Raw genomic sequence first — 17,372 nt, 5'->3', positions numbered from 1 at the left:
TTGACATCCAGAATGCTGGACTCTCATGTGCTCGTCATATTCTAAAATAAATAACATACAGTTGAAGTCAGAATAATTAGCCCCCTTTTGATTTTTATTTTCTTTTTTAAATATTTGCCAAATTATTTTTAACAGAGCAATGAAATTTTCACAGTATGTCTAATAATATTTTTTGTTCTGGAGAAAGTCTTATTTGTTTTATTTCGGCTAGAATAAAAGCAGTTATACGTTTAAAAAAAAAAAACATTTTTGGGACAAAATTATTAGCCCCTTTGAGCTATTTTTTTATTCGATATTCTACAGAACAAACCATCGTTATAGAATGACTTGCCTAATTACCCTAACCTGCCTAGTTCACCTTATTAACCTAGTTAAGCCTTTTAATGTCACTTTAAGCTGTATAGAAGTGTCTTGAAAAATATCTAGTAAAATATTTTTTACTGTCATCATGGAAAAGATAAAATAAATCAGTTATTAGAAATAAGTTTTTAAAACTATTATGCTTAGAAATGTGCTGAAACTATCTTCCCAGAATAGAACAGAAATTGGGGAAAAAATTAAACGGGGCGAAAATAATTCTGACTTCAACTGTATGTTGTATATCAAGCGTCTGCTAAATGACTAAATGTAAATGTAAATGTAAATTTTAATATATAATATGATTTTAATGAGTGTCAGATACTACAACAATTAGAATGATTAGAAGATTTTGCTACTATACTTCGCTCTACTAGTACAACTCTGACTGTTAAAATTACTAGTACTACTTTGCTACTAGCACTACAATAACTTACTACAACTACTACTACCCAATCTTTTGCTATACTTGTAATACTACTACTACTACTACTAAAACAATTAAAATGACTTCCACTACTAATACTACTAATACTATTACTAGTATTATTACATCCTCTACCTCTGCTACAACTGTTACTTTAGCTTTTAACTCTACTACAACTACTAAAAACTTTTTTTCTTTGCAATTACTCTTTCTTCTAGGAATTCTACTACTACTACTACTATTTCTATAGCTTCTACCTCTTTTACTACTACTACTGTTACTAATGCTTCTACATCTTATACTACTACTGCAACTTCTATGTTTATAATTCTACTTCTACTATGACTTATACTACTACTACTAATAAGAAAGCTTCTTCTTCAACTACTACTACCACTGAACTGCTACTACTACTACTAGTAGTATTACTACATTCTACATTCAAGCTTCTACCTGTCTTTTTATTTTAACACCTATTTCTACAACTGCTACAATTTCCAATTCTACCACTACTATTACAACTATAGTACTAGTACTATTACGTCCACCACCACTACTACTACCATTAATAAAGCTTCTAACTTTACTAATATTACAACAACTTCCATCCCCACTATTTATACCATGACTTCTAATATCACTACTACTACTACTACTACTACTACTACTACAAGTATTAATACTACCACTACAACAACTACTACTACTACTACAGCTTCTTTTCTCTACAACTTAGGTTACATCAGAGATATAACAGCTTCTTATCTCTTAACTCATCTCTACAATTACTATTCCACTGTTATAACTACTACTACTACTTCTACTAGTAAGACTACAACTCTACCTCTACAAATATCTTCTACTATTACTACCACTAATACCACCACCGTCAGCATTGCTACTACAATTAACTTTACTAATTCTTCTACCTTTACTAGTCAAACTACTACTACATTCCTTCTACCTGTATAACTATTACAACTTCTTTATCTACAATTGCTACTTCTACTATGACTTGTACAACTATTATTGCTATACAACAACTTCTACTACCATTATTAATACTACAACTTCTACCTCTTCTGCTAATATTACCATCCAACTTCAGTACTACTCTGTCATTCTAATACTATTGTCAAAACTACTACATCTGCTGCTATTTATTCTACAACTTCTACTTCTGCTTGTACTACTGCTACTAATCCTACTAAAGCTTTTACCTCTCCTTCTACCACTGCAACTTCTATCTCTACAATTGCTAGTATTGTGAAAAAAGGAATCTAGTTTTTGTTACTTTTGTTTCTTTTACTTTTCATTAAACATTTGTATAGCTAAGTGATAAATTAACCAGAACTTCTCCTCAAAGTGTGACATGCTTAATATTACTAATTAGCAGTTTTGCAGAAGTAGATACAGCTGACTAGAATGATGCAGCACGTCAGAAAATATGTTTGGGGCTTCCTGTGCAGCAAAGAAGTAAAATGTGCCTAAAGTCATATCATAATGTTTACCATACATGAAAAATATGATGGGGTCGATTGAGGCCTCAAAGCAGGTGCATTTAACTGTTCAGTGGTGTGCGGAAAAAGAGAAAAAGAGGAAGTATGTTTGGGTGCAGCTGCTGGAGGACTGCAGAATGATTGACAAGTGACGAATTCCACCAAAACTCGCACCTTTCAATATCAGTTGTGTATAAATACTGGAGTCAGGGAAATGCAGAGTTTCCAAGAGTTTCCTCCCAAATGTAATTCTTGTATTGCATTGGTGTAACGTGACCCAGAGCTCTGTTTATCAAATTATTTATTTGTATATAATAAATTATTAATATTTAGCATTGAAACCCCCCTCTCCTGACCTTTTTAACATGCATGGAATTTTTAACACCCAGCTAAATATTCCAACACTAGTTTTATAATGACTTCTACTTCTACCACTACCACTACTACAAGTATTAATACTACTACTGCATTACTAAAGCTTCAACCTGTATTACTACTATAACTTCTGTCTCTAAAAATACTACTTCTATGACTTCTACAACTACTTCTATGACTTCTACAACTATCACTGCTACTAAAACTTATACTACAATTCTCTACAGGTATGACTTCTACTGACACTATTATTACCATACTATCACACTACTACTACTTCTGCTGCTATTATTTCTTTTTCTGCTATTATTATTTATTACTTTTACCTTTACTTCTACTGTTACTACTACTACTACTACAATTACTTCAACTACATTTTATTATTACTACCTGTGTTTAACACGGCTGTCTTTGTAGAAACCATGATACAGTACATCTTTACAGGGTTTTCAATGAACAGGAAAACATTATTAAAATAATAAAGTGGCCTTCAATCAATTTAATACATCCTGGCTGAATTAAAGTGTTAATTTCTTTGAATCTGTTAAAGTCAAAATTGATCATATCCTCAATGTGAAATCTGCAGATTATACTGCAATTTAATACAGAGATCTAAGATTGAAACCACATGTGGCCTTATGCAACCATAATCCGACCTATCAATGGTACTTTCATATGTCCTTTCCCCTCTTTCGTTTCTCCATGCCTCTCTCTAGAGAGTCGCAGCAGCTGCGCTCTGAAGAAACAGTTTTGCCATGTGCGCCAGGAACTCAAACTTAATCCTCCACGCGAGGCCGTCTGCTCCACACACCTGTTCGACTCCGTTTACACGCCCCGTCCTGTAAACCAGAAATTGAAATAACCCCACGGGACCTCTAATGCTAAAAATAGCCCTGCGGCACCTGAACGCAGGGGAACCACAGCGCATCACCGAGCGCTGACTTTCGAAAGCTAAGACCAGAGTCCCACTCTGCATTCATCCGAACCCTCCGTATGCCATCTGCATCCCGCTGCAGATCTGCTGACTCAGCGCTCGCTGGAGCTTCTTGGCAACTCATTCACACTCCAGCCTCCTGATAAGAGTGCAAAACGAGAGGCAGCTAATCTGCCGGCATGGGCATGTTGCGGGTGGGCGAATGCCCTGGAGAGGGTCATGGTATTGATTTAGCATCAGACTGGGCAGGATTTGGGTCTGGGTCACAGTCGCCCACACACACTTAGACCTAATACATTACTGCTTCATTCCTTAAATCGCTTTTGTCCTTAAAATGGAGTTAAAATGAAAGCAGAGTCATTTGCTGGTACAAACTATATAGCATACACTATAAAAGGAAATATCTGTTGTGTTATTCATGATATACTGGGTTGTTTTATGTTTATTTATGGTTGTGAATTGCATTACGGGACCTTAATCTCTACTCTGTCAAATTTTGATTTTGAAAATTCAACTGTGCAGTTCATCAAGTGACTTTTATTCACATTTTAGTAGTTTGAACTCATATATTGTATAGGAAAAAGAAGAATAGAAATAATCTGTAAACAGTACAAGTACTGGCAGTATATTAACATGTTTTTGTACTGTAATTACACCCAATAAAGGTAATATATCATATATAATATATCATTTTCAAACTATTAAAAATGTCATTAAAAGTCATTTTTTTAACATCAAATGTTGTTGGAGAAGAAATCAAGGTGTCATAATGCAATTCAAAAGCAAAAATAAATAAATAAATAAATAAATAAATAAATAAATAAATAAATAAATAAAAAAAAACTCAAGAATCACAAAATATGTGAACCAGTGTAACTTTGTTTTATGATCACCTGCAATCTAGCTCTTACAGATCGCTGGAGAACTTCCTGTCATTCACCCAAACTATACATCTGCCATTGTACTGAACAACATATCCTATCATGCACTGCACTCACACACCAGTTCCAGATCACCCCTTGATTACACACACATGGCAGAAACTTGCGAAGGCTGATTACTTGTACTATATATATATATATATATATATATATATATATATATATATATACACCACACACACACACACACACACACACACACACACACACACACGCACATGCACACACATACAAACAAGTCCTGGCTGAGTTTTCCCCACTTGTTTTTTAAATATCTTCGTCCACATGAAAACGCAAAGCAAACTGTGATGCATGTTTTGAGCATGCCGAACACCCAGATGGTGATAATAACTCTTTTTTTTAATGAGTTTACATCAAACAGGGAATTAAGTATATTTTGCAAGTATATTGCATTCTAGTCTATGCAAAAATGAGTACATAAGTGTATTGTCGTCCTGCGGCTGAACAATTCAGAATACGTAATTCATTTGCCGCGAATGTGCAGAATTTGCCTCATTCACGTCTTCCGTGTTTCGAGTGAACCCAGCTGTGTTGGCCAATCATAGAGGAGAAAACAGCATGCATGCTTACATCATGAGACTAAAACTCTGGTTTCAGCATCAACACGATCCCACTGAACCAAGTTTTGGAAAATCTTCACCCTGGCCAGAATTTTCAGAAAGTTGCAGTTTCAGTCACCTGACACTGCATTTTCATGTGGACAAACAGCCAAAGCATGTGGAAAAAAGTGCGGTTTTGAATATACCCCTGTTCATGTGGACAGGGCTTGTCATCTGTTGTTATTTTTTCAAAGCACTTTCCCTGTTGTTCCTAGCCCTGTTTTTGAACCTGGTTTGTTTGTTTTGCTGTTTATGTTATTTTTGCTTCCTGCCTTGACCTTTCGCCTGTTACAACTCTTTTGGAGTATCTGCATGCTACAGTCTGTCCCTGTTTGAACCTTGCCTTCCTGACTATTCTAAATAAAGCTATTTGGATCTGACCCTTGTTGTCACCACTCCAATCATTACACTTAGTAATAATTAATGTATTAGTGTTGAAAACTGTTAACAATGGTTAATACTTTTGTGTTAAAATTTTTTTGATCATAAGAGTAGCAGTTATTTAAAGTAACCTCACAAAAAAGTTTTTTACTGTTACAGTTTAAAGAGGCAAAATGTTCATATTTTAATGCCGTCATGTGAACAGCTCATACTAAAACCTAAAAATTAGAGAGTCTGTAAAATGAATTACATGTTCGGGATAAGTCTGGGGAAATAAGCATTGTCATATTGCTATGATCATTTGTTAGGTTTAAATATAAAAAGGACTGATGTCAGTAATCATTTACAAATGCATTATTTCAAAATAAATAAAATTTTTTTGGTATCACTTTATTTTGATGGTCCGTTTGACGAATTTAAGTTATAATTCATCTATATGCCAACTAATTCTCATTAGATTATAAGCCTGTAAGGGTTAGGGTTTTTTTATAGTCTATTAAATGTCTGTTGAAGAAGCAGTTTCAACAGATATTAAGCAGACAGTCTACTAATACTCAAATAGACCATCAAAATAAAGTGTTACCAAATTGTAGTGCTTTTGATTGCATGCTCAAAGTGAAAATGAGAAATGTAAGAAACAGCTACAGCACAACTTTTATATATAAATTTAGTCTGCGTAACAATACCCCACCCAACTGCTGATCAATATTTTGATAATCATTCACTTAATGACGATTACCACTGGTCAAACCACAGCATAATATTGAACAAATAGAAAGCACTGGACCAGCTGGCCAATTAGAGCACTCTGGGCTTTTCAGAAAGGGAAATCAATCAGAGCATTTCATACAGACTGAGAACAGAGGTACTGCAAAAACGAAAGATATATATTTTTAACGTTATTATTATTAATCTAGGACGACACAGTTGCTCAGAGGTTAGCACTGTCACCTCACAGCAAGAATGTCATTGATTCAAGTCTTGGCTGGGTCAGCTGACATTTCTTTGTGGTGTTTGCATGTTCTCCCTGTGTTCAAGTGGGTTTCCTTCGGGTGCTCCGGTTTCCAAAGTCCAAAGACATGTGGTATAGGTGGATTGGGTAAACTAAATTGTCTGTAGTATATGAGTGTAATTGAGTGTGTATGGATATTTCCCAACTGGAAGGGCATCCGCTGCATAAAACATATGCTGGATAATTTGGTGGATCATTCCGCTGAGGCAACTCCATATTAATAAAGGGACTAAGCCGGAAAGAAAATGAATAAATGAATTAATTAATAACCTATTCAAGTTCACCACAAAAAACTAAATGGTGACCTTCTAAAATAACATTAAATACCCTCTTTAAAGGGAATATTACTTATCTGCATAGTTTGAATAAATACTATGGAAATTATTGGCGGAAATGATTAGTTTCCAACATTCTTTAAAATATCTCTTTTTCACAAAACACTGGTTGTTTAGCCCAACATTGGGCCAAAAAAGGTTAAATCCAATCATTAGGTTAAAAAAGTATAATTTTCATCTAATTTAATTGCATTTTAAAGCGTTTCAATCTAATTGAAACTGCCAAACACATTTCACATCATATTTTCTGTCATTTAAAACACAGATCTGCTCTGAGTCTTGAGTTTGCTCTGCTCTGAGTTTGGCTGTCGCCAAAACCGCTGTTCCTCAAACAATTTCTGTATTCATAATAGACTTCAAGTGAGAGCAAAGTAATTACATTTAAAAAGGAAGAGAATGAACTGTGTGTACAAATTATACCGCCTAGCTTGCATGCCGCATCTGATGTATTTTATTGTAAAAATTCACACGGCCATAGAAAATTTCTGCAATGATTCATCACTGTTCAATTTACAAGAATAGGGATTGCGGCTTTGAGTTTGTGTGAAAAAAAAAACAACTCTTAAATTTAAAGCAGCTGACAAGGCCACTGACTTTTATAGTTTTAGGGGGTTTAGCAACTTTCTCACTTATTTTCTGAGAAATAGTGCTTGTACTTTAACATTTAAATCAATTGTAATAAGAAAAAAAGATTACTAGTAAGATTATGGCCGTGAAAAAACACAGGAAACAAACAAGGGGGGAAATTGGCGCCCCGCAAAAAAAAAAAAAATAGCAGAAGGAATGTACTATCATGCCAGTGTGTGACAGATATTTTTGTCATTTCTGTTTTTTTTCTAAAGCATTTGACAACTCTTCATTTGTCTCCAGCAGAAAAAAAGGGGCTGTAAGAAGGGTGTTTCCATCCCTTTCTATAATTACAATGCACTAAAATAAGCCTTTCCAACACAAGTTTCTAAATCGTGACTTCCCTATAATTCCAGTCTTGTTGTCAACAGAACATTTTTGGAATGTTATTAAATCTTTTCTATCCGTCTTGCGTAAATAAATGCAAAAACACATGCAATAATACTATATGTAATGGATTTAAAAATATGTAATGCATTAATATAGCTAGTTACAGTATTAAAAAGTTAATAAACAAAGAAGTAAACAGGAAGCTAGAAAGACAGAGAAGGATAAATAGATAAAAAAGACAGAAAGATATAAATTTAAATGCATTAATTCATTTTTCTTCAGCTTTGTCCCTTTATTTATCAGCAGTCTCCACAGCAGAATGAACCGCCAACTTATCCAGCATATGTTTTATGCAGTGGATGCCCTACCAGCTGCACCCAGCACTGGGAAACATCCATAGATATTACAGTACGGACAATTTAGCGTATTCAATTCACCAAGAGCACATGTCTTTGGATTGTGGGGGAAACCGGAGCACCCGACCCAGCCGGGACTCAAACCAGCAACCTTCTTGCTGTGAGGCAACTGCGTGAACCACTGAGCCACAGTGCCGCCCACAGTTACAGTTTTTCTCAATCACTTTGGTGCATTTCTCACAACATTATTTACATTTGCACAACAGTTAATGCATTTCTAAAAACAATTAGTACAAACTGCAAAACCTAGTTGATAGCCTGCAAAAGTGTGTCACATGCTCAAAATGGAGAGCTCATTCCTCAAAAGCAAGTATTGATGTCAATGAAAGTGTCATTGCCATCAAGATGAAAAGTCCTGACACCATTGTTTATGAATAAGATAGTCAAATGGCTTTGTCATGTTTTCATTTTGACAGTTTACTCTGTAGTTTTTTTCAATGCAAAAAATCAGATTTTGGTCACACTTCCTGAAAATGCTCAAGTACTATTCAGGACATCACTGCATTTAGAGAGGTATTTGAGTACAGGACACTGACTATGTACAGTATGTTTCACATGTTTTACTGCAGATGCTTTTTGCAATTCCTATTTATTCACAGCATTGTGCAAAAGTATAAATACACCCTTATTTACAACAAACAAACTCCCTTGGGGTAGAACTGTGCACAACAGTAAACAATATTGCAGTGCATATTGGAACTGAACCTACAACATACACAGGTCTGTAAATCATTCATAAAGTTGTTCAATTAAGAAGACATTTTCAGGGGAAAAAAAAAGATTAAAATTTTTTTAACAAATTTGCAAAAATTAGCAAAATTATAAATAAAAGATTATTTTTTTTATCAAATTAGCAAAAAATTACTAAATTATAAATGAAAAATATACATAAATGATAGGGCTGTAACGATACACGATATAAAATCGAAATCGCGACACTCAGATCTACGATCCTGTGTCGCGGTGTAATAAGGAAGAATCGCGACACACCCACCCCGTGATACCTTTCCAATAACGTCACGTGTGCCTGCAAAAGTTGAGCTAATTAACACTTTTTTTCGTTCGACATTACAAGCACTGCTCCGTTTAAGCCCTCGCAATATTTAGCCGGGAGAGCTCGCACGGAGCTCTTAGTAAGGGGCCGTCTGAATGTGTCAAGAATATCAAAAACAAAACCAACTTAACCCCGCTTGACAACCGACAACGCCAGAAACATTGCCAATGCTGTCAAAGCGGCCGGATTTTCAGCGCATATACGATGATTTGCTCACACTGTTAATGTGGCTGCGCAGAGAGGGATGGGCGTTCACCAGATGTCAGGTAACAGCGCAAACTTTTCTGTAACCGTGCTGTGCGCTTTCTGTTTGAACCTTTGGGAGTGCTGACTGACAGGTGCGTGAGGTCAGAAAACACGACGAAGCTTTCAGTTAAAATAAACACAGTTTCTATAGTTATAGCCTACTTTATTTAGAGATAAAGGTATATGGCTCTGCATATAATCACTCTATCTTGCTGGAGTTTATAGCCGTTTCGCTTTACTTCAGGACGCATTAACACCGCTCTGAAGGTCTAATCGTTGTTTTAAGTTATCCAGAGCTGTATGAATATACAAATCTTGAATATCACAATAGTATTAAATATTACAATTGTAACAACACAGACAGCAACACTTATGCACAATCGATACCCTGCTGATTCAGTCGTTTCATAAGAGGACCGCGCCTCTTCTTTTTTCCTTGTCAACATAAAGGCAGTAAGGTGCGCCTCGTTTTCGGCCACTTGTTTAACTGCAAGGCATACTTAATTTGCGGGATGATAACGTATAACCCGTGCCTACTGACACATTTGCTAAAGAAGCAAAATGGAAGAAGAATATTGCTGTTTGATACAGACCTGTTGATACTAAACCAGCGCTTATGTTGACCTGGATCTGCGTAATAAACGCAACAAATAGGCTTTACTTTTTATTTTACAGCTTAAAGCATGTACGCAGATTAATGCAATATCATATTTAAACAAACTGTTTACAAAAAGTCTACATATGCGCGCGTGTTGTTGTCTTTTCATCAGGCAGCGCGCGCACTTGAACCGCGAGGGAGAGAGAGGAAACCATAGGCTTTATCAGGACATAATCTTTAAAATAAGGATTTTTTATTAAAATGTAAAAGGTTTTGTGATTATAATAATAACAGCGGGGCATTAAATAAATGCATATTTTCCGTGGAGCAAGCAATTTGAGGAAGTCTGCGATTTTTATTTGACGGAAGAAATAAACATATGATTGGAAAAAAAAGCCTATGCCGGTTATTAAAAAGAATCAGTCAGTATTTTCGTTTTGTAATATAAATTAATTATTTAAGTGAAAATAATTTAGGGCAGTCCTATTTATTTTATTCATTTTATTTAGATTATTCTGCTCTTCTGTGCTAAACACTGCAGGTGCGTGAAGATGCTCTGTTGTTCTGTTCCGCTATTAATATATAAAATAAATCAGTATTTTAAAATGCAATATTTAATGTGTCATACACAAAATAGTCACGTCAATTTGTTTAATATAAAATTAATAGTAATCTGACCAGTTAACCGTTAATAACCGATTAATGAGCGGCGGTTGTCGGTTAGCAAAATTAACGAAATGAGCATCCCTAGCTATTTAATTTACTTTTTCTTGGCAAGAGAACTTGATTGAAAAATAATTTTCAACATGCTTGAACCATCTAAACAATGGAGTTTAGTTTGGTTTTTCAACAGTATCTTGTTACAAAGAAAACAGAAGTGATATAGCTTTGGCTATTTATTTATTTTATATATGGCTATTTATATTGTTAATAATTTGCATAGTTAATATTGCTCTTTGATGTTTAGTTTATAAAGATTTTTCAAATGTTATTTAATTAAAAATAGTTTTAAAAATCTTTTTTTTCCCCACCCCACACGAAAAAAATAAAATAAAAAATCGTGATACGAATCGAATCGTGGGTCAAAAATCGTGATACGAACCGAATCGTGGGTTTGGTGTATCGTTACAGCCCTAATAAATGAATAAACGAATAAATGCAGTTTTTAGAAAAGGTTAGAAAACTGCGAAAAATGAATGAGTACATAAATGCATAGTATAGATGAATACTGTCTAGGCAACAAGATAGATTTTTCAAAGGTCTTAATCAGAAATATTTAATAGGCATTTTTGACTTAGTTTCAGTGACTGTTATTTCCCTAAAACACCTTATATCCCAGTTTGTGCTGAATTTAATCAATTAGCCAAGGGTTAAAAGTAGAATAAATAAGCACAAATGTCAGGGCACATCCAAAGGCTCCAAAATCCCCTTAGACCCCAAAGAGTTAAATGATTTTATCGCACATCTTCCAGCCTAGATGGACAGACGAACGGAAAGACTTAAAGATAGACAGATATATAGACAGACAGACAGACAGATAGACATACAGACCGACAGACAGACAGACAGACAGACAGACAGACAGACAGACAGACAGACAGACAGACAGACAGACAGACAGACAGACAGACAGACAGACAGACAGATAGATAGATAGATAGATAGATAGATAGATAGATAGATAGATAGATAGATAGATAGATAGATAGATAGATAGATAGATAGATAGATAGATAGATAGATAGATAGATAGATAGATAGATAGATAGATAGATAGATAGACAATTCAGTTCAATAAAGCATCGACTGTTACATCACAATCATATCTTATACAGATGGATGAATAGATGAATGGACAGACAAACAGACAGACATTTCAGTTCATTTGTGCACCGACTGTTACATCACAATCCTGTACTCACCCATAACGTCAACATTTGTGGAGGCCTGCATGTTTCCGAGTTCAAATGTGACCATTTTACAGGTGTACATCCCAATGTCGGCAAAGCCCACTCCCTGCAGGACAATGGACACATCGTGTACCGAGGGCTTGAGGAAGTGCACCCGTCTGCTGTACTCATCAGCAACAGATGTCCCATACACAGGGTTGAAGACGGCCAGAGTGATGATGCCGGAGGGCAAGTGACGCTCCCAGGAGCTCTGGGTCAGACTGAGGTTCGAGCTCATCTCCATCCGGCAGCTAAGAGTCACGTTCTTCCCCAGAACTGAAGTGACCTGTGCCGGAACCACCACCTGGTTTGACCACACACCTGCACAGATACACATCCATACAACAATTCATATACAGAACTCATATCTCAGATCAGACAAGCTTAAGATCAAAATGTGTGGTTCCTGCAAATGATAATTATAGGATGCATTAAGACTCAGTCTTTTTACAGCTGAACTTTAGTGCATACATGCTGTTTTTAGACTTGTCTGGAATCATTTATGGACTAAAAAAGAACGTTTATCCTCATGCTACATAACAGAATCACACATGCACCGCTGTCCATATGTTGCTTTTAGTTTTAAAAAATGCATTAAAATCAAGCTGACTGTTTGCAAAGAGAATACCTTCTTGAATAGGAACGTAAAAACTGAATTTTGTACACTTTTTGGGTGTTCATTAACAAAAAATAAATAAATAAATAAATAAAAAATTTGTGGGGTTCTGGAAATGCAGACATTTGAAAATAGTTTTTTAACAGTGCAGGTTGCAGTTTAAGCAATACATAAACATCACACAGGAGTTTACTGTAAAGGAATTTACACTTACACCTGCTATTTTTAAAGTAAATTACTGTAAACATTTTTACAATATATCTGTTTTATGTAACAGCAATGTACTGTAAACAGCAGTTTGTGACTGTAAAATAAAATACCTTTATTAATCTGGGGTCGCAACAGCAGAATAAGCCGTCAACTTATCCAGAATATGTTTTATGTAGCGGATGCCATTCCAGCCGCAACCCATCTCTGGGAAACATCCATACACACTTATTCACACTCATACACTACAGTCAATTTAGCTTACCCAATTCACCTGTACCACAAGTCTTTGGACTGTGGGGGAAACCGGAGCACCCAGAGGAAACCCACGCGAACGCAGGGAGAACATGCAAACTCCACACAGAAACACCAACTGACCCATTCGAGATTCTAACCAGCGACCTTGTTGTGAGATGACAGCAATACCTACCGCGCCACCGCATCGACAGTGTGTTACATTGTAACTTTATATTTTACAGTGTATACTTTAAGTTCTGGCAACCACGGCTGCTTTTATTTTACCGTATATTACACTCGATAAAAATGTTCATGCAATGAAAGCCAATGAAGATCACAGTGAAAATAAATGTCAGAAAAACAGAAAAAGAAAAACAGAATTAATTAAGGGTGCCCTTCCAGCTGCAACCCAGTACTGGGAAACATCCATACACACTTCACACACATACACTACGGACAATTTAGTTTATTCAATTCACCTATAGTGCATTTCTTTGGACTGTAAGGGAAACCGGAGCACACAGAGGAAACCCGAGGAAAACATGCAAACTCCACACAGAAACACCCAGCCGGGACTCGAACCACAGATTTTCTTGCTTTGAGGTGACAGTGCTAACAACTGAGCCACGGTTACATCTCAAAAGTCAACTTTAGTTAGTAAATTAATAAATAAATGCAAATAAAAAATAATACATATAATAATACAAAAATCTAATTGATTAAATAATAAATACAAAAATAATAAATAAATAAATAAATAAAATATTTAAATTTGACTCTTTTTTTGTATATGACCCAAATTTGACAGTCCAAATTTATAGAGATTATAACACTGGCTGGATTTGTGTTTATTAATAATCCTTAGGTTAACATTTTGAACATATATTTAAAAGGAGAAGAGATGTTCACCACGAAATGAACATTCTGCCATAAATTACTCATCCTCCACATCTGTTTCCAAACACAAAGGAAGATACACTAAATAATGCTGAGAAAAGACAGCCATTGACTTGCACAATATATATTTTTTACTATACTATGGCTTTAATATAGCATCTATCTTTAACCAAGCCCAGCCAAGAACATTAGTTCACCTCAGATATTTTTTCTGTTCCAGCATTTTACTTTTGTTTCCAATATGAACTAAAAAAGTGCCACCATTTTAGTTTTTTATGCAAAGAAGACACAATTTAAAAGGGTAAAATGCTCAACATGAATATTTTTGTAAGCTAGCATGAGGACTTACTTAACTTTTGCATGCAAAACCCGTGTAACTTTTGATTTCAGCATTAAATTTGTCTGATGTTTTGCTCTGCCAATGAAAATACAACTACAAATAATGCCAAGGAAAAAACATAGTACTGGTGCTTCATTTGTGAATGAATCAGTGTTTGACTAAATAAACTGAATTGCTCCTAAAAGGTCAATGGCTTACTTGCCACCTACAAGCATAAGAACACAACATGCAAAACCAATGCAAAGACTAGTAGTATATCAACACTCAACAGTCAAAAATTATATCAATTGGCTACATAAATAATACAAAACATTCAAGTGCAACCTCTCAAACAAGACTCTCTGCACTAAACCATTTCCACCTGTCTGATCTTGCTGACATCATCACCTCTACCAGGAGCACCACTGAAAGCTCCTAACAGAAGTGCAGTAGTGGGAGATCCAGTAAGGCAGATAATGAGGACTCGTGTTTTCCCCAGCCTTTATTATGGTTCATGCGGGAGGCCTTCCTCTTCATCTGTGCCACACATTCATAATGAGCCCCATACAGACCCCTGCGTCACACCGCGGGACGTCCCACTGTCCTCTCCTTTCACCCGTCTGAGCACCTTGTCAAGTAAATGCCGCTGGAACAAGATGAAAAACACCAACAGCCAATTTGGGAGATTTTCTTACTGTTTAATAGGCCTCTTTAAACGGCGTCTGTGCCCTTTGCATGTTTATTCGTTTGAGAACAATGGTGTTATTTGCTGATACATCTAAACAAAATTTGATGATCTGGCAGTTCTCTTCTATAGTGGAAGAGTTAACCTTCTAAAATAACAGTTTTTTAATCAAGGTATTTTAAAAGGAAATCCCATGATTCAGAGCTGTATTTTCAGCATCATGAGAATCAAGTCTTTACATAATCCTTCAGGAATCACTGTAATACACAATTTGCTGCTGATGGAACGTTTATTAATATCAATGTTAATATATTTCGAAACATAGAAAATGCTGTCAGATTCTTATAGTGTCCATTGTAAGCAGGAAAAATGATTGAATGAAATGAAGGTCAATGATTTGAGTCCCATTTCTGTGAGGAGTTTGCATATTCTCCCTATGTTCGTGTGGGTTTCCTCTGGGTGCTCCGGTTTCCCAACAGTCCCAACATGCGCTTTAGGCTATGGTGGAAAGTACTGAAAAATCATGCTCAAGTAAAAGTACCATTACTTGCATAAAAATGTAGAGCAAGTAAAGTAAAATTATCTGTTGTAAATATTACAACAGATAATTAAAGTATTTACATGTCATTTGTGGATGTGTGTAAATGTAATAAGACGTCATAAGAAGTTAATATTAGGTTCGATTTAGATTGTGATGTCAGTTGACCAAAATTCAAAATCCAGCCATCGTCTAAGGCCAACATTATTTTGATGTCCAATAACGAAGTCAAATGATGTTGATATGTGGTTAATTTTAGGTTGTGTTAGAAAGTGACTAAAATCCAACGTCGTGCCAACATCTTAAACCAACATCATACTGATGTCAAATACTGACATTTATTAGTCAGGTATGACACCAAAATCTAATAGACGTCATAGTGGTAGCGTCCACACAACATCAAGCTGTAACATCATTAGATGTTGATATTTGGTTGATTTTAAGTTGGACATTGAACACTGACGTCTGCTTGATGTTGAGTTCCGACGTCAACACGATTTTCATTTCTAAACAAAATGCAATGATCCCACGAAATTGGGGTACAACTTCAATCTGACGTAATGTTGACGTCTTGTGGCTGCTGGGTGTTTAAGGCCATTTTGGTCATCATACAGTAAACATCCATCACCTTCTCATCAGTGACATGCATCTAAACAGTCTCTGGGTCAATGTGCTCACATGCTCTATGGACCTGGCGGGAGCCCTGGGTTAAACTATCTCCGAGCTCAGGGTTCTCTCCCGGGACAGCATGCCAAACCTGCTTACAGTTGTCAAGCAATATCTAAGTATGAACTCTTGAACTAATCAGTACTAAACTGGAAAGAAAATAATTAAAAGAGTCATGCATTTGCGAATTGGATTTGTGTATTTAACAATCATGTTTTGAACTTATGAATTGGATTTTGTAAATGTGAACTGTGTTGTGGATATTTGAATTATATTTTGTAAATTTATTATTTTTGAGACTGATCTGGCTTTATATTTAAAAGTCAAATTTAGTTAGTGAATACCAGCAAAATCATCTCAGCCTAGTGCAAGAAATCATAGTGCTCTGAAAACAAAACAAAAGAACACGTTTCCATGAAGATCACTGGAAAACATTGAATAAATTACAGGCTACAGAATGAGAGCTGTGCAAAAAAAAAAAAAAAAAAAAAAAAACATATTCCAAGAGAAACACAGAGCAGTGAAAATAAAAATCTCCTCAGTCATTAAACCCCACAAATTTCCGCATTTCGTATGGAAAAACCGTTAATCGAGACACTAAGCTTTCCTCACTTTAAAAAACCGTCCGTTCAAGCTGCGTTTACAAATGTCTGCGCTAACAACTATTCATACCATCAAAACATGCACAAGGTAAAAGCCATGCTATTTAAAATACACAGACAACATATATGAGACCATATCATAAAAAAGTGGGTCTATGGAGGGACTAAATAGTGGCTGATATTTTGAAACCTTGGCAGCTGCATACTGGTGGTAAAGCTCTGCTATTATATCTTGCCTGTATGGGTGCAGGCTCTCCCTCGGCCTCATTCCCTGCCCACCCTGTAATTGCAGGAATACCACCACACACACACACACACACATATGCACGACAGAGAGAGGGAGAGAGGGAGGGAGGGTGTGTGTGTGTGTGTCTTTGAAAAAGAAATACACTGCAGTCTGGCTGACTGCTTGAATCCCAAATTTGCTGAGAGCAGAGGATCCCCCATTTCAATTCACACCGAGATCGTTAAAAAGTCATTAATGTCAATCAGCAAAACTGATTG

General features: G+C 35.8%; 1 protein-coding gene across 3 annotated transcripts in view; it reads right to left on the bottom strand.

The window, feature by feature from the left end:
• Positions 1-17,372, bottom strand: part of nectin3a (nectin cell adhesion molecule 3a) — a 112,798-nt gene that overhangs the window by 43,738 nt on the left and 51,688 nt on the right. For all 3 annotated transcript variants that reach the window (XM_087283835.1, XM_087283834.1, XM_087283836.1), the window contains exon 2: positions 12,075-12,422. In XM_087283835.1, coding sequence (XP_087139961.1) covers positions 12,075-12,422 — 348 coding nt within the window. The remainder of the gene's footprint in view (positions 1-12,074; positions 12,423-17,372) is intronic.

Source organism: Danio rerio, chromosome 15, assembly GCF_052040795.2.
Source record: "Danio rerio strain M-AB ecotype USA chromosome 15, GRCz13ab, whole genome shotgun sequence".
NCBI lineage: Eukaryota > Metazoa > Chordata > Actinopteri > Cypriniformes > Danionidae > Danio > Danio rerio.
This window is presented reverse-complemented; position numbering and strand designations above follow the sequence as displayed.